This window comes from Gavia stellata, chromosome 30 (genome assembly GCF_030936135.1).
Source record: "Gavia stellata isolate bGavSte3 chromosome 30, bGavSte3.hap2, whole genome shotgun sequence".
Lineage (NCBI taxonomy): Eukaryota > Metazoa > Chordata > Aves > Gaviiformes > Gaviidae > Gavia > Gavia stellata.
The window spans coordinates 1,577,648-1,600,035 of record NC_082623.1 but is presented as its reverse complement, the minus strand read 5'-3'; the positions used below and the strand labels follow the sequence as shown (position 1 = coordinate 1,600,035).

Sequence of the window (22,388 nt, the reverse complement as noted above, 5' to 3'; positions counted from 1 at the left end):
TTGGGCTTCTCGCCCTGCCTCCCCGACACCCCGCCCAGACCTCTGGCACCCTCTGGGCTTCCCTTCATCCCACTCAGCCGGTGCTTTTCACCGGCCACCTCCTGGGGACAGGACAGAGTCGAGACGCAGCCCAGGTGACGTTAAACAGGCCGAGCTGCAACTGGAAGGTAACAGGCTGCTCGAGAGAGCCAGAGTTTTACGTCTTAGGAGTCTTAAGTTTTATTGACCGACTTATCCTTTGGGAGCCTCGCTGTCACCGGGAAAACAAAGCCTTTACTAGAGAAGGATTTCCACAAACTCATCCTAACGTGTCTCTTGCTCAGCTTCTGCTCTCAGTTTGTTCTGAGGCAGGGACAGGAAAATAGAAACCAAAATACTTGGTGCTGTTCCCGTTTCTCTGAGAGAAAGGTGGAAATCGGAAGCTGAACCGGTACTTCCAGTTTTCCTTTTCTTCAGAATATTCCAAAAACTCCACATACAAACCAGAAAAATATATATAAATTAAAGCTTTATATTTTATTTAGATAATGGAACTTTTTACAAAAAAACCCCTAGGAAATAGAAAATAAAGCCTGCTACTGCTACATATTGGTTAAAATATTGAAGTATACCTGTGTAGAGAGAAAAGGACAGTGAAAGTGAAGGCAACAGCCACAACAAGACCAAAACCCTCTTAGGAATCCAGGCGAGATTTCTTCTCCTTCTTGCTGATAGTGCTCCCTTTTCTCTTCTGCACGGCAGATTCATCGGTGGTACTTGTTTCGCTTTGGTTTATTTTCTCTTCCGGAGGCTGGGAAGCCTGCGATAACACCAGAAATAAAAGTAACAGCTGTGAACAACGTAGTTTTACAGCCCTTAGCACCGCTGCGCAGTGCCGGAACTGTTCCAAGGAACACCCTGCGCTCCACGAAGATCAGAACTGACCGTGCTCCCAGCTTTTATGCAGCGACCATTAATTATCCTGCTCCCACTGCGGAAAGTTTTGGGAAGGGGGAATGACAAGAGAGCAGGACAACGGTTGAGCCTGGAAGTGCCACGCACACGTGCGAGCCAGGTCCCTCTGGGGCTGAGCGCGTGGCTGTAGGGACCTCGCCACCCCGAGCCCTTCTAACGACCCACATAATTAGCTTGCGAATGCGTTCGGAGCTGGAGTAGCGAGCACCACTCCTGGGGCTTCCAGGTGGAAGACACCCCCCTCTCGGAAAGCACGTTGTCCAAATCGGGCGCAGGGAGGGCAAGCACCCAGGTAAGGGAGAAGGCCCAAACAGAACTGATTTTTGGGAACAGGTTTTGAGTTGCTTAAGTGCATTTTATTTTTATGTGACTCCTCTGTGAGGTACGTCAGGGTGCAGAACAGAGGCAGGAGAAGAGGAAGGATGATGGCAGGAAGGCTGCGCTCCACTGGGGACTGAGGGGACTGGTCAATGAGCAGGTGGAGAACAGGCGTAGCTGGGTGTAAGGCGCAGCCACCGCTGAACATGGGCTCTGGTGAGAGCAGAGCTGAGAGAGAGACAGGGCTGCAGGGTGCCTGGGGAGGGGTTTTGTCAGGCTTCAGTCCTACTCATCCTTCCTTCTTCTCGGGAAGCACTGTGATTATTTGTGAATGAACACATTTATTTGGAAGGAGTGAATCTAATCATGGCCAAGTGCCGGGTTCTGCACTTGGGTCACAACAACCCCATGCAACGCTACAGGCTTGGGGACGAGTGGCTGGAAAGCTGCTCCACAGAAAAGGACCTGGGGGTGTTGGTCGACAGCCGGCTGAGTATGAGCCAGCAGTGTGCCCAGGTGGCCAAGAAGGCCAACGGCATCCTGGCCTGTATCAGAAATGGTGTGGCCAGCAGGAGTAGGGAGGTGATCGTGCCTCTGTACTCAGCGCTGGTGAGGCCGCATCTCAAATGCTGTGTTCAGTTTTGGGCCCCTCACTACAAGAAGGACATTGAGGTGCTGGAGCGTGTCCAGAGAAGGGCGACGGAGCTGGTGAGGGGTCTGGAGCACAAGTCTGATGAGGAGCGGCTGAGGGAGCTGGGGGTGTTCAGTCTGGAGAAGAGGAGGCTGAGGGGAGACCTCATCGCTCTCTACAACTGCCTGAAAGGGGGTTGTGGTGAGGTGGGTGTTGGTCTCTTCTCCCAAGTGACAAGTGACAGGACAAGAGGAAACGGCCTCAAGTTATGCCGGGGAGGTTTAGACTGGATATTAGGAAAATTTTCTTCACAGAAGGGGTTGTCAGACACTGGAACAGGCTGCCCAGGGAGGTGGTTGAGTCCCCATCCCTGGAGGTTTTTAAAAGACGTGTGGATGAGGCGCTTGGGGACATGGTTTAGTGGTGGACTTGGCAGGGTTAGGTTAACGGTTGGACTTGCTAATCTTAAAGGTCTTTTCCAACCTAAATGGTTTTATGATTCTAATGTTCTTAAAAAAAAAAGTCTAATGAAATTAAATACCCATCCAAAACACAGAACAGAAGGGGAGGAAAAAAAGAACGCTGCCCAAGACAGCCGCACAAAGTAATCGTGAAAGGCAAATTGAGACAAGAAAGACTGTTCACAAAGATGGATCTGCACTCAGCTGAGAAAGCAGAGCGTGTTTCTTACCCTCTTCTGCTGGCTTGCATATTTCTCAGTCCACTCTTTGGCATTTAGCAAGAACAGCTGCTTGTTGTACTTGTACTCCGAGGACTAAATGTAACAAGCAAGACAAAGACAGATTTGATTTCACACAAACGTCACACCAAGAAGCTGGGACTAAGGTCTGGCTTTGGGACTTCTAGAACCAGACCAAAACCACTACAAGCACGCGGCACGAAGCATAAAATTCATTTTGCTTGCTTTTGTTTGCCTGAAGAATGCGCACTGCTGTTTGCACTAGCAGGCTGGAAGACAAGACCTTTACCATCTCTTTTGCACTGCTGGCATAAACCCCGTACTGCACGTCCCAGCTGCTTCAGGGAAACTCCGCCATGCCCCCAGGCCTGACCCAGCTCAAGCTACATGGCTACGTATCGCGCTAGCGTGTTAATCCCAGGCGAGCGAAGTGGAAGCGCAGCCTAAATCTAACACACCCTTCCTTCCCAGTCTGTGCCCACGGCCACGAGAGAGGAAGAGGAGCTCACGTACTATGTCTGCCATGAGCGGGTCATCAGGGTTGGGCTCGGCCATCAGCAGCTGTATGGAGGTCAGCAGCGTGGGGATGTTCAAGGAAGGCCTCCACGCACCCTTCAAGGAAACAGGGCGAGAGAAGCAATTAAGGAGGAAGAAATCTGCCTACGGGCTGCCTAGAGAAACCTCAGGCCTTACAGCGCTTAAACCCAACCTGCCCACAAGCTGCCTCAGGCCTTGCAGCACTTAAACCCCCATGGAAAAGAGCAGGTCCGTTCTCAACACACAGGCTGTGGCCTCCCCGAGGAAGCCTGACCGACAGCCGCAGGGCGTATCCTGTGCATCTCTGCTGGGTCGGTACTGAGGTAGCCCCGTTGTCACAGGGCCACCTAATGCCTTGTGACTCCAATCCTTAAAACCTTGGAAACTTATATGGAGCAGAGAAGGTCGTGTTCCCGTCTCCAAACAAAGGAGATGCCACTCAAAAACTTTACTCCCGTGCTGTGTAAATAAGTCAGTAGCAAACAGACATTCAATAAGGCTTTTACAAGAAAAAGATAAGGAGTTCATTATCCTCTTCAGGCTCACTTACCCATGCCCAAGCAGTGCTACCTTACCTTTGGTGGTAATTTAAGAACATCCAGGCAAATCCTTCCAGCAGAGTCAATGTTAGGATGATAGATAGGGGTCAGAAAGCGAATCTTCGGGGGCTCAAATGGGTACCTTGAAGGGATAAGCGTTAAGGACATAAGTTATTTTTCTGTTTTGTACACCAGTTGCTTCATCAGCCAAGCAACACCATCACTTCCTCCTCCTCCCAGCCGTTTACTAAGTGGCATCTTTCCCCACAAGTTTTCAGAGGAGGCAGTGCTCTGCCTTTAATGCTTTCAGCTGTGTCCAACTAGCACTTTCCTGGATAGCTTTCCACAAAGAAGCAAACACAATAGGAAGCTTTCTACTCACAAACAAGCTCCTTTCCAGAAAGCTTTGGGAGAACATGATAAGCTAGAGATCTTGTCATAAGGCTTTTAGGTTGTTAATCACACATCTTAGGATGCCCAATGCGAAATAAGTGTATCAGCCAATGGAAATGATAATTGCTTTCCTTAAATGAAGGGTCTCGCCTAATCAACCACTTTCTTCATTGGGAGGCTAAAGGCAAGACCAAAATAGCAGCACTTATAGCAAACATCTTACATCAGTTAACTTATATTTGAAGGAAGCACTACACCAGCTACTTCACTAGGTGTCATTGCCCACTTACCTTTCAGGAACAACTATTTCCAGGTTGAATATTCCTTTCTCATATGGTGTGTCAGCACCTCCTAAAATTTCTTTAAAAGCAAGATTAAAACATAAGCATTACGTTCAAAATCACTTGAATTTGTCCAACAGTCTCCACATACCTCCCACAGTTACAGAACTCTAACACTGCTCAGATCCAGGAATAAAAAAAAAAGTCATCTTATCCAAGACCAGTTCCACCCCACAGCAATCAAACTCTAGGCAGACTGACCAAGCCATAGGCCAAGCTGTATTTAAAGAAAAACAAGAAAAAAGAACACTAAGCATTTTCCTACAACTCCACACTTTCATGCGACCTATAAAGGACCAGCAAATCCAGCCCTAGCAACAAACTCTAATGCATCCCTTACTTATAGAAAAGTCCCACCAGAAGTACGTACGTGCTCGCAGGTCATCTAGCTGATTTTCATTTTGCCAGCAGGTGATGCCTGGAGGTGGCTCTGTGGTCAAGAGGGAGAGCTCCCTCTTCAGTCGCGTCGCTCTTTGCATTGTGCTGAAACTAAGAGACCGGATTTTATCGCTAGCGGAGTTCGCTTTTCAAAAATAACACTTAATATTGAGACTTTTTTTTTTTGCTAAGGAGAATTAACCTGTGTTTCAAGCTGTTATTCTGATGCGATAACCAGAGTCTCAGAGCTGAGCCTGTTCTCGGAGCAGCTCTTGCACCCAGCTGGAGGAAGAGAAGGACATCCCCATCCTTTATAATCAGTCCTAGCCCTCCACCCCCAGCTGAGTCTAATAAACCCTCAGTCCCCAGCTGAGTCCAATAAACCCTCCCGGTCCACGACTGGGCTCCACACCCCTCAGGGGACTGTAACACCTGCCCTGGGATGACCCTTGTCCCTTCAGGGTGGAATACTGTCCCTTTACACACAGGGGTACCCATCGCCCTGTTGGGGCCATCTACCCCCAGAGGTGCCTTAGACTGGGGTACCCACCAGTGCCCCCCCCCCAGCAGACAGGGACCCTCTTCCCACCCCAAAGGCACCCCACTCTCCCCTCCTGCGTAACAAGAAAATCCAAAGCTGCCTCAGGGATGGGATATTCCCTACTACAGGAATATCCATGACACCCCCAGGGCAGGGACCTCCCCCACCATCTCCACGGAGTGGGAACCTCTTCCTGAGCTTACCACCCACCTCCCACGGCCGGGGACACCCCCAGCCTACCCCGAGGGGACACCCCCAGCCCACCCCGAGGGGACACCCCCAGCCCACCCCGAGGGGACAGCAGGGACCTGGCTCACCCACCCCTAAGGGGAGGGGACCCCTCCCTGGCTCAGCTACCCCCCAAGGCCTTACCCCCCCCCCGGCACAATAAACACCACACAGCCCCAGCCCCCCCGGGGCCTGCCCCCCCCCAGGAACTACCTAACCCCCCCTCAGTCCAGCTGCACTCCCTCAGCCTGAGCTACCTCCATGGAGGAGCTTCACCCCCCTCCCTCAGCCTAATTACCCCCTCACACAGCCAAGGATCGCCCCCCCCCCCCCCCGCCCCGGCGGGGCCTACCTGCCCTCTCGCAGGGATGGGAAAGGCCTCCCCAGGCCTAACCCCCCCGGAGTGCCCCCCGGAATCCCGCCAGGAACAATTCCCCCCTCAGCCTCGGTGCTTTCCCCCCCACCACCCCCCGGAGTAACCGCACTCCCGCTTTAACGCCCCACCCGCAGCGTGAGGCGGCAGCGGCGCGGCCCCCGGTAGCGCGCGGCGGAGGCGGGACTTCCCCCGGCGCCTAGCAACCAGGGAGGACGCCTCGCGGGCAGCCCCGCCCCGCGGCCCGTGAGACCGGCGCTGATTGGGTACCGCCCAGTCCCGCCCCCTCAGCGGCGGCTGTTCGAATTCGAAGTGGAGGGGCGCTGCCATTGGAAGAGCCCTGCAGGCGGGAGCACAAGCTCCGCCCCTTTGATAAAAACCCGCCGTATGGGCGTGGCCTCCCCAGTGCGGGGCGGGCCGCGGGCGCTGAGGGACGGCGGGGGAGCGGGGCCTGGGGCGGGGCACGAGGCTGCCCCGCCGCTATGGGCCGCTCCCGGCCCAGCCCGCCGCCCCCAAACCGCGTTAAACCTCCGCGGGCAGGGCCCGGACTACCCCCCCCCGCGCTGAGCGGCCCTTGCGTAACCGCGGGGCCCGGCCCGGCCCCTCCTTCCCCCGGCCGGCGTTGTGTAACCGGGCACCGCGGGGCCGGGGAGCGGGCGCGGGCCTCCGGGAGGAACCGGGGCCGGGCCCGCTGCGCCCACAGGCCGCGGGGAAGGAGGTAAAGGCGGACTGTGGGCGCTGGGAGCCGCGGCGGAGGCGTGGGGCCGGGCCGGGCCGCTCCCCCCCCCCCCCCGCCCGCTGCGGGGTTGGCGCAGGGGCCGCCCCCCGTCCCCGTCCCTGTCCCTGTCCCCGTCCCTGTCCCTTCCCCGCCCCTCCGGGACCCCCGGCCCGTCCCCGACACCGGCAAAGGTCCCCGAGCTGCTGCGGGGAAGACCCGGCCAAGCCCCTACACGCGGGTGGTTTTGGGGCTGATTTCCTGGTGCGACTTAAAAAGCCGTTTTCTTGTATCGAGTGTTACATATAGCACTGTATCTATCACCTCAGCTGTTAGAACAAGAGAAATAACACCGAGGTGTTGGCTCAACAGCAGCCTCAGGTCTGGCTCGAGGTGGGGACTGGGATTGCGTAACCAAATTAATGCAAAAAAATGGGGATTCTTCTTAAATCCCCGTTAAGGAATTGCTCTCAAGCCTGTCAAATCGGAATACTGTCAAATCGGAATACTGTTAAACAACTTAACGGTGACGATTATTCCACTTCAAAAGCCCAAAGCGCAGTTTCAGAGGGCAGGCACGAGGCTGCTTTTCCAGCTGGTTGACGCATGTATTTAAAGCTTTATAATTGCATTATTATTGCTTCTGAGCGGCCACGCTTATAGCCCAGGAGAACACCTGTGGTTTGACTTAACTGGACAATCGGGAGTGCCCTCAGAGGAAATCAAACTGTGAAAAGTTTTCCTTCCCAGCTCCTGGGCCTCAGTCCGGACGTGCCCCATCTTGCTCTGCCGGGGCGGGGGACCGGAGGGTGGTGAGCCGGCTGCGATCCTCCTCCTCCTCTCCCAGGAATTACACAGAAGCTTCGAGTCTCTCAGACCATCTTTGATGCAGAATTCACCTTGATGCGTATGTTTATGGTATTTAGGAGCGTTTAAACTTGGGCAACTAATTTCCCAATGCTTGTAGGAACAGGAGCAGCACAGCTGGATCCGGATGGTGATGCTCTGACAACCGCTGCAACCCTCCAGCAGATCTCTGCCTGCAGAGAGAAATGCTTTTCAGCGGGAGAGCCGTGATCAGCAGTTGTGTGGCATCCTCTTTTCGGGGTGACATGTAAAGACCCCGGAGCGTCAGTCAGGTAACCCTCAAGGTAAGGCCCAGTTGTCTGATTTGGGGTGTTCCCTGCTTTCTGTCGTGGTGTACCTCTCCCGAAGTGCGGGGATATATGAGGTGCGAGATGTATTTTCTGCCTGCGCAGACTGATTTTTGAAGAACAGAAGTAATGCAGACGTGGCAGGGAGTCTGCCCGGCCTCGCTGGGTGAACGGCCTCAAGCCACCAGTTCATGGAGAGTTACAAGAGTAATAGTGGATAAATCCGAACACAAAGTCAATCAGACAGTGCCTGCTCTGCCTTCCCCCCATCACCCCAGGGGATCTTCTCCTTCCTCCTTGACAGGGCAGAAGTGTCCGAGGGTGCAGTCCCTTGGTGCTGAGCCACCAGCTCCTTTCCGACACCCGCAGTGCTGCCAGGCCCGCACCAGTGATCCCTCTGGTTCTTCCCACCCAGTGATGGGTCCCAGCTCCCCACCCAGCCCTGGCAGCCCCTTGGCTCTGGGCTCAGTCCCTCCCCAGCGTGCCCCAGCCCCCTTTCCTGGAGCCCCTGCTCCCCACCAGCTCCGATTCCTCCAGTCCCCAGCTCCGATTCCCCCAGTCCCCTGTGCTGGGATCCCCAGAGCTGCTCCTAACCCCGGCCCCGCAGCCCCCCCAGGCCCCTTCTAGCCCTGGCCCGGTGTCCCCTTGCCCTGTGCCCAGTCCCTCCCAGTCCCTGCCCTGGTGTGGCCCAGCTCCCCACGGCCCTGCCCCACTGGCCCTGCAGGGGATGCCCCCACTGGAAGGGCTGGGACGGGCCCCTCCCCACCCCAATGGACCCTCCCTGGGACACCCTGGGCTTGGGGCCATCCCATGGGCTCTGTGGGGCTGGGAGGCCCCAGGTTTGGGGTGGCCCCATGGGCTGTGTGGGACCCCAAGTTTGGTGTTATGTGTTATATGGGGCACTGGGCTCAGGATGACCCCATAGGCTATGTGGGGGTGCAGGGCCCTGGGCTTGGGGCAGCCCCATAGGCTGTGTCCTGAGATGGTGGTGTTCCCTTAGGCTGCATGGGAAGGCCCCATAGGCTGTGTGGGGCTGCACAGCCCAGTCTTCCACGCTGTGTGGAGCCAAGGGGCACTGGGCTTGGGGTGATCTTATGGGCTTTATGGGGCTGCAGGGCCCTGGACTCGGGGTGGCCCTGCAGACCACGTGGGGCCGCAGGGCTTGGGACAGCCCCAAAGGCTGTGGGGGGCCTTAGAGCCCCCGCCTCAGGGCAGCCCCTCGGTGAGGCCAGCTGCTGCAGGCTGGTCCTGTGCTCCTGCCGTGGGATGCAGGGGACTCTCCTAGCACCCTTTGCATGGTTTGCTACCCAAAAGGGCCAGCTGGGTGCTCCCCCGAGCGGTGGGAGAGTCGCTTTGTTTTTCCTGTTCTCCCAGGACGTGCGGGCAGGGCGGTGCCTGAGGCGGGGGCGCAAGGCAGAGCACCCCGCAAAGCCCAAACCCCCTGCTCGGCTGCGCAGGGTGCTGCCCAGCCCTCGTGAGCGCCTGAGTTTGCAGGGTTCGCTTATCGGGGGGTTGCAACGGGCTGTGTTGTGGCCTGGGAGCGCAACTGGGTTTGTCTCGGTGATGATGAGTGTTTTTGGGAACTGGGCAAGTCAGATCCTCTTTTATGAGGCTGGTGAAGCTGTTGATTGTGGGTTAAGCGGGGACAAGGGGCCGAGTCACCTATTGCAGCCATTTGGGAGGGCGTGAGTGTGAGTTTGGCTGAAGAGCAGAACTGGATTAGAGATTGTTGTTTGGTTCTTTGCTAATCCCTAATCTCTTAATTCTTCTCTGGGTGGTAACGCGTGAAATTAGAAGCAGGTGTGGACCCACTCGGAGGTGGGTGTTGAGCTTCCCCCCTTCTACGCGGGAGAGAGCAAGCTGGGCGTCTTGCTGCTGGGTTTGGTACAAACACAAGGTGGCAGCTGGGCTCAGCATTTCTGTTCGCTGCCGAGTCCATCACCCCGTGAGCAGAGAATCACAGAATCACTAAGGTTGGAAAAGACCTGTAAGATCATCAAGTCCAACCATCAACTAACCCCACCATGCCCAATAAACCATGTCCCGCAGTGCCTCGTCCACACGTTCCTTGAACACCTCCAGGGATGGTGACTCCACCACCTCCCTGGGCAACTTATCCCAGTGTTTCACCACTCTCTCAGTAAAGAAATTTTTCCTACTATCCAGTCCCTGGCGCAACTTGAGGCCATTTCCTCTTGTCCTGTCGCTTGTCACTTGGGAGAAGAGACCAACACCCACCTCACCAAAACCCCCTTTCAGGCAGTTGTAGAGAGCGATGAGGTCTCCCCTCAGCCTCCTCTTCTCCAGACTGAACAACCCCAGCTCCCTCAGCCGCTCCTCATCAGACTTGTGCTCCAGACCCCTCACCAGCTCCGTCGCCCTTCTCTGGACATGCTCCAGCACCTCAATGTCCTTCTTGTAGTGAGGGGCCCAAAACTGAACACAGCATTTGAGGTGCGGCCTCACCAGCGCCGAGTACAGGGGCACGATCACCTCCCTGCTCCTGCTGCCCACACCATTTCTGATACAGGCCAGGATGCCGTTGGCTTTCTTGGCCACCTGGGCACACCGCTGGCTCAGTTGTGCGGCGGCTTCTCAGACTTTGCCCTGAGCTACCCCAGACTGAGAGCCAAGATTGGCCCTCCTGCCTGTCCTCTAAACTCAGCTGAAGCAGTTCAAAGGGGAATGAACACGTGCTAATCCCTACCTCAGCCCCGGCTTAGAAAATGAGTCGTTTTGTGTAGTTATCACTACCTGGCTCTGCTGGGGAGAAAGGACGACTTTTCTCCTAACAATTGGGAGCACCATGAGGTCTCCCGGGGCTAGGAAAGATGGATAAAAGCTGCAGCAAACTGATGAATTGACATAGTACGCTCTTTTATCAGTGTTGGGCTATGCTTTGCTTTCCCTTGTTTCACATTGCAGCCTTAACAGTCTTATTAGCGAGGAACCATGCCGTGTGCTTCAGGTGTCTCCTACTGAAATCCAGAAGGGCTTTTCACTGCCCGAGTGAGTGTTGCATCAGATCTCTGATGAGACGAGGGCTCCTGCAGAGCTGTCCTCCCCGCAGCCTGGTGTGTACGAACGGAGGCAGAGCTCCCTGAAATCATGTTCTCGCTGTTGACTTCCGGAGGGTTTGCTGATGGCCGCATCTGTGGGGTTATAAAATGTTTTTGCAGCAAATGGAGCTCTGGCAGCTCTGTCTGTTTTGATTCCGTCCTTCTGGTGAGCGCTATTGGGATGTAGTTTAATTTAGGGATTTAATTTAAGGACTTGAGTGACTCACTTGGGGAAGAAGCCATTCTCAGTGGAGCAAGGTGGTGATACAGCTGCTGAATGGTGGGACCTGGCTGAGGTGACCAAGGAGAGTGATTTGGTCCTGTTTCTGCTTTTCTTTCTCACAAAAACTTATCAAAAAGCAGATGAGATATGTGGTAAAAAGAGCTGAGGGCTGTTTGGAGCTCTGTTTCTGGTTGTTAGTTGACCTTGTTCTTTCACGGGGCTTGCGTATCCCCAAAGCCAATGGTTGCCTTCCTCTTTTAGCAGGTCTGAGGAGAACAGCCAGGATGCCGCATCACACCATTCATCTTTTCCGGAAGGGACTTAGGCTTCACGACAACCCAGCGCTGCTGGCTGCACTGGAGTCCTCGCAGGTCGTCTACCCTGTCTACATCCTGGACAGAAAGTTCATGACGTCTGTGATGCACATAGGGGCCCTGCGGTGGCATTTTCTGCTGCAATCCCTGGAAGATCTCCAGAAGAATTTGTGTCAGCTGGGCTCTTGCTTGCTGGTTATTCAAGGAGAGTATGAGTCTGTTCTTAGAGATCACATCCAGAAGTGGCATATCACGCAAGTGACTCTGGATGCAGAGATGGAACCATTTTACAAGGAAATGGAGGCCAACATACGACGTCTGGGAGAAGAGCTGGGGTTTGAGGTGCTTTCTCTGGTGGGCCACAGTCTGTACGATACCAAACGGTATGTGATTGCCCCAAAGACCAGTGAGGTGTCTCCAGGGAGGTTTATTCTAGATTGAGCAAGCATCAGGGAGAAAAGACCAAGTATCTTGGTCTTTCTGGCTGCTAATGTGTTCCTTTTGAGAAAATTGGACTATCTGAGATGAATGTGGCGCTGTTTGCTGGAGAATTTTTGTGTGTTGGTCTGCTGAAGGTAACAGAAAAGATTTTGCACAGGTGTTAAGGTGTTGGGCTGAGTTTGTTAATTTTTTCCCTTTCATCAGTTTAATTCACTTCAAAACTTACATTAGCTACTCTTTTTTTAAACAGAGTGGAAGAAATTCTTTCAGACATTTAATAGGACTTTTATATAAAATTTTTGTTTCAGATTTTTTTTATCTTTCTCATCAACTTTCACTGGTATCTGGGTACACTGGGATCCAAGCTGTTATTCAGAGCTGAATGACTGAAGACATTAAAATTAATAGTACTAGGGAGGTAATCACTAGTAGCTAAACCAGCCTTAACACTTCAATTCTGGAAAGCCCCTGATTTACGTAAATGAAAGGGTGTATGTGACTTGCTGTCTTGAATTCAAGCTCCCTGTTTGCACAGGTGGTTGCTCACATAGAAGAGTTATATACTGCCCTGAACCTGTGGTTTTTTTGCGATCAGACTGCCTCTGGCAGCCCCAGCAGTGTCCTGCACCTTGCACTCTGCCGTCCTGGTTATGTCTGGCTGTACAGAGCAGCCCAGTTGAAGCCATGGCTGGCATCCTGGTCCCAAGTTTGTTGTCTCAAGTCCTGAGAGACTGCTCTCAGGATGGATGTACGTTCACCCAGGGAAGTTTTACTTGTAAAATCTGTGATTTCCACGTTCAGTTGCATGAACTGGGGCTGTTCCGGCCTGTGCTGTCACCTTCCTATGCACTGGCAGCTCCAGCTTCCTTCTTGGTTTATATTACGGTGAAAAGTGATCTTGTTTTACGTAGGATTTTGGACCTGAATGGTGGGACTCCCCCACTAACGTACAAGAGGTTCCTTCACATTCTGTCTCTGGTCGGTGACCCTGAGGTGCCTGTCCGCAACCTGACAGCTGAAGACTTCCAGTAAGTAACACGTAGCCAGCAGGAAATTGCAGGTCCTTTTTCTCTGCCCAAAAGAAGAGCCAGGGCCACGGGGTGCTTTAGATGTTAGGTTGCATTACTTCTACGCGTGGAGGGTTATCGATTGCATGTACGGGGGATGTGATTCTGCTCTTGGGAGGGGAGAGCAGATGAGAGGGGGCACGGTCCAAAGACTTAAGCTTTTGCAAGGCACGTTGAGACAGACTTTTAAGGTATGTAAAAGTTTAACAGAGGAATGACTAAGGAATTACAGGTCGGTCTCTCTAAAGGCATGCTCTAGCTTCCTCGCAAATCAAGATTCAAGGCAGGAATTGGATGAACCATTGTAGTTTGTTTTATGCAGGAAGTTCGGTGGAATAATCATACTGTTCCCTTCTGGCTTTAAATCTTTCTCTCCTCCCCTCTGCTGTATGGGAAGGAGGGACCAAGCTCATGTCTCCCAGGACTTGAGAAGAAGCTCAGACTCAAGGATGTCTTATGTTTAGCTCTGCATGAGGAGAGGTCAGTGATCCAAAGGGAGGTAAGATTGGGGTAGGAGAGAGCTGGCCACTGAGGATGGGACTGCAGATACTTGGGACTTGTGTTAGGCACCTCCTGCATGACCTCAGCTCTGTGTCGGTAACCTAGGCTTAGGTCTTCCCATCTTGGGAGAATCCCATTAATTTCTGAATGTTGTCCTCGGGTGGTCCCGTCATAAGACCCACATAAATATTGGGATACATCAGTTCCTATATTTTTTCTTGCATTGCTTTTTTTCTTCCCTCCTTCTCTCTTTTCCCCTAATTTGTTTATCTGCACTGTTTAAATTAATGATGATGAGAAATAAGTGGTTCACATGCTTCCCAGCAGGCCTGTGTTATGTCAGTGCTCTGAGAGCTGCACTGGCCCCTTCTTCTGTAAGTGTCTGCAACAGAGCTGAGCTCAGTTTTTTCCAGGTAAGTAGAAAGATCTCTATTGATAGCTGAGCTCATTCATGGTTTTTGAGAAGTCTGCATACCACTGACACTTCCTTGAACCTCCTCTTCTGTGTTTTACAGTGGGGGAAAAACCATACCCTGATGCTCTTCCAGCCTCGCAGGGGCAGAGGCGTTGGGGAAGCCTCAGCAGAAGAGATGTGGGGGGACTGCTGAGAGGCGTGGGCCTGGGGACCCCCCACCTTGGTTAGGAAGGAGCAGCTGGGAAGGCGTCCCAGGCAGCTGATCTGCCTCCTTCCCTATGAAACCTCTCCCAGAGCGACCTCTCCCCAGAGGCACAGGGGCTGGAGCGGCCTTTGGAGGCAGCGGCAGTGCCCCATAGTTATGTTTGGAGATGGAGGAGGCTCTTTGCTCCCTCCCAGGGATGAATGAGACAGCTGGGGGAAGCTGGAGAGGAGGTGCCTCCAAGCCTTACGTAGCAGATGGGAACTGAGAAGGATGCCTGAGCTGTGGGGACTGCAGCCGGCTGCTCTGAGCACTGTAATTTGGTGGGTCTGTTCCTCTTCCCCTAGTTCAGGCTACAATTACCTGGAGTGATTGCAGGACGAGCTCTTTCTTCCCCAAGGAGAGTGCAGCCTGGGGTTTCTGGCTGTGCTTTTGTTCCCCTGTGCTCTGGCTGTGCCGTGACAGAGGACATCTCGGCGTGTGCGATGGGCAGGAGTCTTCCTCCCTCTTCTGGCTCCGGTGCCCTCTTTGACAGAGGTCTCTCTTTCACATTAGGAGGTGTAGACCCTCTGACCCGGGCCTGGCTGAGTGTTACAGGGTGCCTCTCCCTGTGGATTTGAAGATCCCTCCGGAGAGCCTTTCCCCCTGGAGAGGAGGGGAGACCGAAGGGCTACAGCGCTTAGAGCAACACTTGACTGACCAGGTCAGCCTTGATTTTTACATGGGTGATGCTGGTGGCTTGGAGTGGGCTGAGGTCAGTGTCCACTTTGCTTCTTTTACGTATGGTTGTGTCTGGACCTCAAGAAACTGCTCAGCCATGGAGTCCAGTTCCAGCTCTAGCTGAGTTTTTCCCTGCCAGGGCTCAGCTCTTGGCAGCCAAGCCTGCCTTGGTGCTGGCTGCTTTTAAGCAGATGCTTTACCCATTCCCAATTTCATAAAGTGGAAAAGGTCTTCATTGCGGTGCTGTTGGACCAAGTGAGCTGTTCCCCGTGTTACAAAATCACCTGGCTCTCTGGGGATAGCAGAGCTTCACAGCACCCATGGGTGAGGTGTGGCCTTGACGTTGGGCTTGGAGGAGGTCTAGGCATTTGGAGATCTTGGAGGAGGATGGCAGCCTGCTCTCAAGATTTTGTTGTCCTTGATAGTGGCATTTGTGGGAGGACGGGCGATGGGAGCATTTTCCATGCATGACATTGACTGGCCCTCTGTGATGCAGAAGCCAATTGCCAAGAGTTTTTTCCCTGTTTCATCAGCTGGACATGCGTCACCTTGTTCTGTCTGAACCTGGATTTCTGTTTTCATTTTAGGGCTGGGTGGCAAGTTTTGCTAAACCAAGAACAATCCCAAATTCGCTGCTTCCAAGTACCACAGGCCTGAGCCCATATTTCAGTCTGGGCTGTCTGTCTGTTCGCACCTTTTTTTATAGGTTGTCAAACATTTATGCTCAGGTAAGAAAATAATTGGTCATAGTTAAGCAAATGCAGCGCTCTCACGTGTCTGGCATGCGAGGCTAGGATTTAACACTCGGATCATCTTGGTAGAGACCTGGTGCATCAAAAAACTCTACTTCGCTATGTCTTCTTACAGCATCTTATGAAATCTGTGGAGTGGCTTTATATGTTGTATGAAACACCTGTGAATGGATACTGCTTTTCCCAATTCAGTTTTAGAAATATGATAAACAGGGAGCAATGAGACCTGGAAGCAGCAGGGAAGCCCTGGAAAACCCTCCTAAAATTCAAGGAGTTCAAAACTTCTGCCTGGTGTTTAAGTGAAGTTTTTGATCAATTTAGCCTGTTCAAGCAGTTTTGTTTTTAGGAATCACCTGTTTTCATCTTAGACAAGTTTTAACTATAGCATAAGCCAAAACCAACTTCTAAAAACTTGTTTGATTCTTAAGAAAAAGTATGGTTGAAACCAACCCAAGAAAACCAAGGTCTCCCTGAACCTCCTTCTCAAGACTATCTCTTGAGACATGGCTGAGCCACCTGAATTCAGCTAGTCGAGCAGTTAATATGTTAATAAACACATGGTTGGTTTAAGAAATCCTAGTGTGACACCAGCTTGGAAGGTAGATGGAGAACGTTTGAGGTAACACTAAGGTCTAACAGAGTTCAGCTTTGCTTTTGGGCACATAGCATTGCTTCAGATCTTGGATTTCTTTGGCTTCCATGGTAAAGTGCCATGACGCCAGTAGTGTAGTTAGATTAATCTTTATTTTATGGGCCTGACTGTCACAAAATGAGTGAGGCTGCAATGGTATATATGAACTGAAGCTTTCACCTCGTGTCTTTTGCAGGCCAAGCATCACTCTCTGCCCCCGGTGTCCCTCCAAGGGCAGCTTCTGTGGAGGGAATTCTTCTATACGGTGGCATCAGCAACACCAAACTTCACCAAAATGGCTGGGAACCCCATCTGCCTTCAGATCAGTTGGTATGAGGATGCAGAGAGGCTCCACAAATGGAAAACGGTAACGGGATGCATTGCCACAACTGCTACGTTTCAGTTTAGCGTTTTTCTGTTGCCTTAGGGTTGTTCCCTGCTGGCTATTTGAGGTGGGGCTCACAGCAGTGTGTAGTAAAGAAGTGTAATGGAGCTTTGTGCAGGAGGGCTGATGTTTCTTTCCTGCTGCAGGCACAGACGGGGTTCCCGTGGATCGACGCAATTATGACGCAGCTGCACCAGGAAGGCTGGATCCATCACCTTGCTCGGCATGCTGTCGCCTGCTTCCTGACGCGGGGGGACCTTTGGATCAGCTGGGAAGAGGGCATGAAGGTTCACTTCTGGTTTTTGGTTTTCTCTGTTCTCGCTGACCGTGAAAAACGCCTGCAAAACGTGAGCCTGGCAGTGGGAGGTGGTACTGCAGAGCATTGCTTTGGTACCGAGCCTCGCTAGAAATCTCATGCTTTATGAAGCCTCATGGTCTCTCGCTCGAGTCTGAGCCCTGCTGTGCTGGGTGCAGTGATGAGAGGTCGTTCCCATCCCCAGGACCTGATGGTTTTGGATGATGAGGATATTGGAGACCTGCTCAGTCTGCAGCAGGCCTCAAAGCCAGACCTTTGGGCTTTGGGTTGCTCGGTCACTGGGTCCTGCTCTAGCTTCCTTCTGGCAAACTGTCTTGCTGGAGAGCCTTCCCTGTGTGCCCTGTGAGAAGGGTAACCCAGACAAGCACAGTGCCAAGCTTCACCCATCATCTCCCAGCCTGTTTGGGGTTTTTTCTGCCATGAAGGCAGCCATTTCAGGGGTGTTTCTCTCTTTCTCTTCCTGTGCCTGAAGTACAGGTGTTTGAAGAGCTGCTTTTAGATGCTGACTACAGCATCAACGCAGGGAACTGGATGTGGCTGTCAGCCAGCGCGTTCTTCCACCAGTACACACGGATCTTCTGCCCTGTCCGCTTTGGGAAGCGCACGGACCCTGAGGGGCAGTACATTCGGTAGGGTGATGCACAGCATGGCACCGTCTGCTCCGTTAGCACTTCCATGGCTCCTCTTACAGCAGGAGCTGATGAACTCGGTCTGTTTGAAACACATACCCCTGTGAAACAGGGGTCATAGCAATGATTTTATTTAACACATAAGGAAACTGAGGCACAGAGAAGCAAAGAGACGTACCCATGGTGGCACAGATGATGACTGAGCAGGGCATTGTATTGATTTGTGAGCACCCGTCGGCTCCAGCACTCTGATCACCAGGCTGATTCCTCTTTCTAAAGGACTCGAGTAAAACTTCCCACAGCTCCCCTCGCTCCAGTCTGTGCTGTGTTTCTTGGTTTTGTAGGTGGTCTGATTCATTTCAGACACTTAAGTTTTATTTCCTGCTCTGAGCGAGTCCTCTTTCCTTCAATGTCTCAGTTTCCTGACCTAGATAAGGTACTGATGGGCTTTCCCATAAGTAGTGGGTGATTTTACAGCTGACTGCAATAGGAGCATCAGCAAGTGTTGATGTCTGAGCAAACAACTCCATTTCCCCACATCTCCTCTTCCTCACATCCTGTCTAGCTTTGTGTCTTAAGGGGAAGCCCATGCTGACATACCTGACAGAGTGGGGCAGAAAATGACTTTTCTGTTCTGTAAGAATTTTTTAGATTTTTAAAAAAAAATTGTTTGTCTTTGAAATTTAATAAGCTTTAGGATGAAATGTCAGTGAAAATGTTAAAAACCAAAATATTTTGGATGAAGTCAAAACTGAAGTATTGTTTAAATTAACCCATTCTGTGCTGTAGTTAACTTCTGGGAGATACCACCCTATAGAGGTTTCAGAACATAAAACCGGTTCTTTTGTGCAAAATGAATCGGAACTTTCCTATGGATTCTACAATATGATCACCAAGAATTAATATGGCATAGGTTAGTTTACACTTCTCTTAAATGTACGAGTATTTATCTGCAGGATTATAAAAACCCACATTATGCCTGTTTTGTAGGAAATACTTGCCTATACTAAAGAACTTTCCCTCCAAGTACATCTATGAGCCCTGGACAGCATCTGAAGAGGAGCAGAAGCAAGCGGGGTGTATCATAGGTAATTCGTTTGGATACCTTGCTAAGGATTTTGCTGCTGCTAACTCTCAAAAAATAATTAGCTGTGTGAGATGGAAGCGTTGCACTTCCAACACAAGTCATGCATTTCTCTTCTGAAAATGGATTAATTCAGCAGTCTACCTTCTGTCAATTCCCCTTTAAAGTTTTTTACTGGAGTCTAATTTCAGAGTACATATTTTTGCCTCAACTTCGTGTCCTAAAACTATTGGATCACTCTTGAGTTGTTGCCTTTGCATTTATCTGTCTCGGATGCTTGGCTGTCTTTAAATAGTATCTGAACATCTTGTTCTTTTACGCTTGCTCTAATGCATCTTTGAAGTCTCTTGCAAGCTTATGTCTAAATGGGAGCTCTTACTCTTCGATGGAGAGCAATAGGCACTTCTGAAGAGTGGGTCATGTGGGCTCTTAAATGCCATTTATTTTAAGAAAAGCTGCAAGCAGCTGGTGTAAGTTCAGTGAAACCTCCTTGATTAGTTCTGTGAAGGCCGCTGTCTCCATGTTGCACCAGGTCAAGATTACCCCTTCCCGATGGTGAACCACAAAGAAGCCAGCGATCACAACCTACAGCTGATGAAACAGGTCAGAGAGGAACAGTACAGAACAGCCCAGCTCACGAGAGGTAAGAGGTGCTGCGGCACTGGATGTTCAGTGTACTGCGATGCAGAGGCTGTCACCAGGAACTGATGGCTTTGGGGGTTGGTTTTGTGTTGATTTCCAGGATGCCTTTCCTCTTGGTTACCCACGCCATGCGCTGCTCTTCCCAAGAGGGAAAACCAGAGGTTGAGCAGTGTCCTTTCCCTTCTGGCTGCTCTTGCAGGATGGGAGCTTGCTTCTGCCTGCAAGAGGAATGCTTTCCCAAGAGCAGACCTTCTCTACCTTCTGTAGGTCTGCAGAAACGGACTCCCCAGCCCCCAGGTTTGCCAGGTGTATCTCCAAGGTGCAGAAGTCTCTGCAGCTCTGCCCATGTCTCTTGCGAACCAGAGCATCGTTGTTTGTCCCTGCCCCATAGCAGGGATCATTTGTGATTCCCACTGAGCACTAATGAGCGAAAAGCCCTTGAGAGCTGAGTTGCCCTAAGAAATTTACCTTTTGACCTTGTTTTCTAAATAGGTTAAGCATATGCATAGCCCTTGAGAGCTGAGTTGCTCTAAGAAATTTACCTTTTAACCTTGTTTTCTAAATAGGTTAAACATATGCATAACAAACGGGTAGTTATCAGGTAAGGCTGGAACACTCAAACTTTGGGGGAACCTGAACTGGGTATTTCCAGTGACACAGATGTTTCACTTACGGCACCTGTGCTCTTAAAATTGAAATCCTAGGGCCTGTGATGCGCTCTTAGCCTCAGAGTGATCCTCTGCAGGAATGTAAGTGAAGCAATGCTTTTGTATTTAACAGTATGCCATAGCAGCCTCTGGCTATGTTACAGAAATCCAACATGCAGCAGCTGAGGAGAGTCTTAAGTATTCCCGCCTCGATTGCTGTGGTCAGAAGGAATTAATTGTTCCCAATCCTGTGTATACTAACGTATCCAGGAGGCTGCACACTGGTACCTTCCAGATATAAGCAGTGTATGCTGACAGTTCTTCCACAAACCCTGCAGTATAGGGGAGTAAATGTTGTGATTGCTGTTGGAGATATGGAAAGCCAAAATCTGAGAACCAGAGTCCCCAACTCCCAGCATTGTTTTTGTTGCCTGTAAATAGAAGCGTTTTCTGGTATGCTTTGTAACTTCACCTGCTACTGTCATTGCGGGCTGTTGCACTGAAGTTGGAGAAGGACTTGCAAACTTTAATTCTTCTTTCCTTCTTGCCATAGATGATACAGATGACCCAATGGAAATGAAGATAAAACGTGACCACTCTGAAGAAAATGTTTCAAAAGGAAAAGTGGCCAGGATGACAGAACAAACCGAGACCCCGTCAGGGATTACCTGTTGGGAACCAAAAAATGGCAAAAGGGGAGAGCCAGAGGCCAGCTGAACTGGACAAACTGTAGTCAGTACTTTGCCCTGCAAATGGTGCCTCTTGCTTGTGAACTGACCTCCAAGAAAAGTGTTGTTTTCTGACTGTGTGTGTTAGCGCAGTTATTTTGAATGAAATTGTCTATCTGTGAGTGGCTTACAAGCCGTTTTGTTGCAGCTGTTAGGTAAATTCAAGTGGTGACTGGTTTTGATAGGACATGTTGCTATAGCATTGTTCAAATCCACTTGATGTTCATGCATCTGTATAAATAATTCTAAGGATGAATACTAGTCTTTCCAACATGCCAGATAAGGGTCAGTTGAAGAATACAGTCACATTAACGTGTTCACACGTTAGTGCTAAAAACATGATTTGCCTGTCTTGTAGAGACAGAGGCTTAGGGATTTTCAGATATGGTTTTTAAGTTCCCAGTTTGTGCTTGCAGTCCCCATTTTGGGGAGATACAGCAGAATGCAGCCCGTTGTAAGGTTGTGTGTAATTCTTGTGACCTAAATGGGACTTCTTATGCATTTTAAGAGTAACATTGCAAAATGTCTCACTGAATTAGGGCTGATATACAACTTTCTTCCCCGCAACTCTTCTTCTTAGCTAATTCCTCTAGAACTGTAGGATAGATACTATTTCTATCATGTACCACGTGTAAAAATTTACCCTTCCAATGAAATGTCTCATCGTGAAGTTTCACAAGGTCGGATTAGTCAATTATCTTTGTTATGGTTGGGGTTTGGGTGGGGTTGGGGGTGTGGAGTGGGTTTTTAATCACTGTAGGTACTATTTTTGTGTTTAAAAGAAATAAAAATGATTTCTGACATGAAAAAACATAAGGTCTCTAGAGTAATCTGTAATCACAATTAGCATCCATCGGTCCTCTGTGGAAACCTTGCTGCAAGACAACTCCAGCAGCAATCCAGTGCACCCAAACTTCTTCATCTTGAAAGCATCCATGGACCTCGTGCAGAAGCAGCACAGGACCCATGCGCGCCAGGAGGAGGCCAAACACTGCTCCTAGCAGCATCTTCCAACGCTGCTGGTGACCTGCAGGACCTGTCAGGGAAGTGCACGCTGGCAGCCAGGCGGCACTGCCGCCTTCTGCAGTAAATACAAAAGCTGCAAGGACTGTCAGACCGATCTGAAAGGCTGGTCATACCCTCCCTCTGCACCAAGCCTGCGTCGAGCTCCTGGAGGTGCTGATGTTACTCAACATTTTAGCTCTTCAGCAAACCTAATGATTTGCAAGGATGACCAGAATGAAAGGCAGTTCCTGAACCCTTGATGAGGGGGAAGGCCAGTGCAGTGCTTGTTACTTTGGGGAAGATGACTGCTGGTCTGAAGCCTCCTGGCATCCACCACCTTTTTAATTGGGCTCCTTCCTGTGCTTAAAGTGATTTATTACATCCGTCTCCGCAGTGTAGCCCAGTGCAGGTGGCCACAGGAATGTAGAGCTGGTTCACGTTTTAAGGCACAGTCATTGCCTTCGAGCCCTAAATGGGCTGGTCTTCGGTTACCTAAAACATGTCTACCTTGGAGTGTTTTGTGTCACATGAGCTTCATTGTCATTCCTGGGAACGGTCTAGTACAGCAGAAGACAGGACCATCAGCAGCCATTGAATGTCTTTTGCTGTTCAGCATCACCTTTAACATTGTGGTGCCAGAGATGACTTTGGGCACTCAATGGTCATGAATGTGCCTGCAGCCAGAGTGGCATCCACCCTCGGAGGAGAGACTTCCAACCATGCAGGTGGCCCTGGTCAGCCATCAAAGGAGCCAGGAGGATCAAGGCCTTTTTACGACTCCTTCCATTACAAAGCATCTGCAAGATCTCGTCTTTGGTTGGAAGG

At 51.1% G+C, this 22,388-nt stretch overlaps 2 protein-coding genes across 2 annotated transcripts; one reads left to right on the top strand and one right to left on the bottom strand.

Annotated features, from left to right (window-relative positions):
- Window positions 1–539: 539 nt before the first annotated feature.
- On the bottom strand, window positions 540–5,931 carry UBE2T (ubiquitin conjugating enzyme E2 T). The gene is made up of 7 exons (XM_059831258.1): window positions 5,913–5,931; window positions 4,784–4,902; window positions 4,363–4,432; window positions 3,716–3,821; window positions 3,117–3,215; window positions 2,595–2,678; window positions 540–799 (listed from the first exon to the last, which is right to left on the bottom strand). Exons 2-7 carry the CDS (start codon window positions 4,890–4,892, stop codon window positions 674–676), a joined length of 594 nt encoding a protein of 197 aa, XP_059687241.1. The 5' UTR covers window positions 4,893–4,902; window positions 5,913–5,931; the 3' UTR covers window positions 540–673.
- Window positions 5,932–7,765: 1,834 nt separating this feature from the next.
- LOC104259956 (cryptochrome-1) lies at window positions 7,766–21,229 on the top strand. The gene is made up of 11 exons (XM_059831332.1): window positions 7,766–7,799; window positions 11,346–11,781; window positions 12,751–12,867; window positions 14,580–14,727; window positions 15,332–15,472; window positions 16,324–16,494; window positions 16,659–16,799; window positions 17,306–17,457; window positions 18,448–18,545; window positions 19,074–19,184; window positions 20,384–21,229. Exons 2-11 carry the CDS (start codon window positions 11,369–11,371, stop codon window positions 20,545–20,547), a joined length of 1,656 nt encoding a protein of 551 aa, XP_059687315.1. The 5' UTR covers window positions 7,766–7,799; window positions 11,346–11,368; the 3' UTR covers window positions 20,548–21,229.
- The last annotated feature ends 1,159 nt before the right edge of the window (window positions 21,230–22,388 follow it).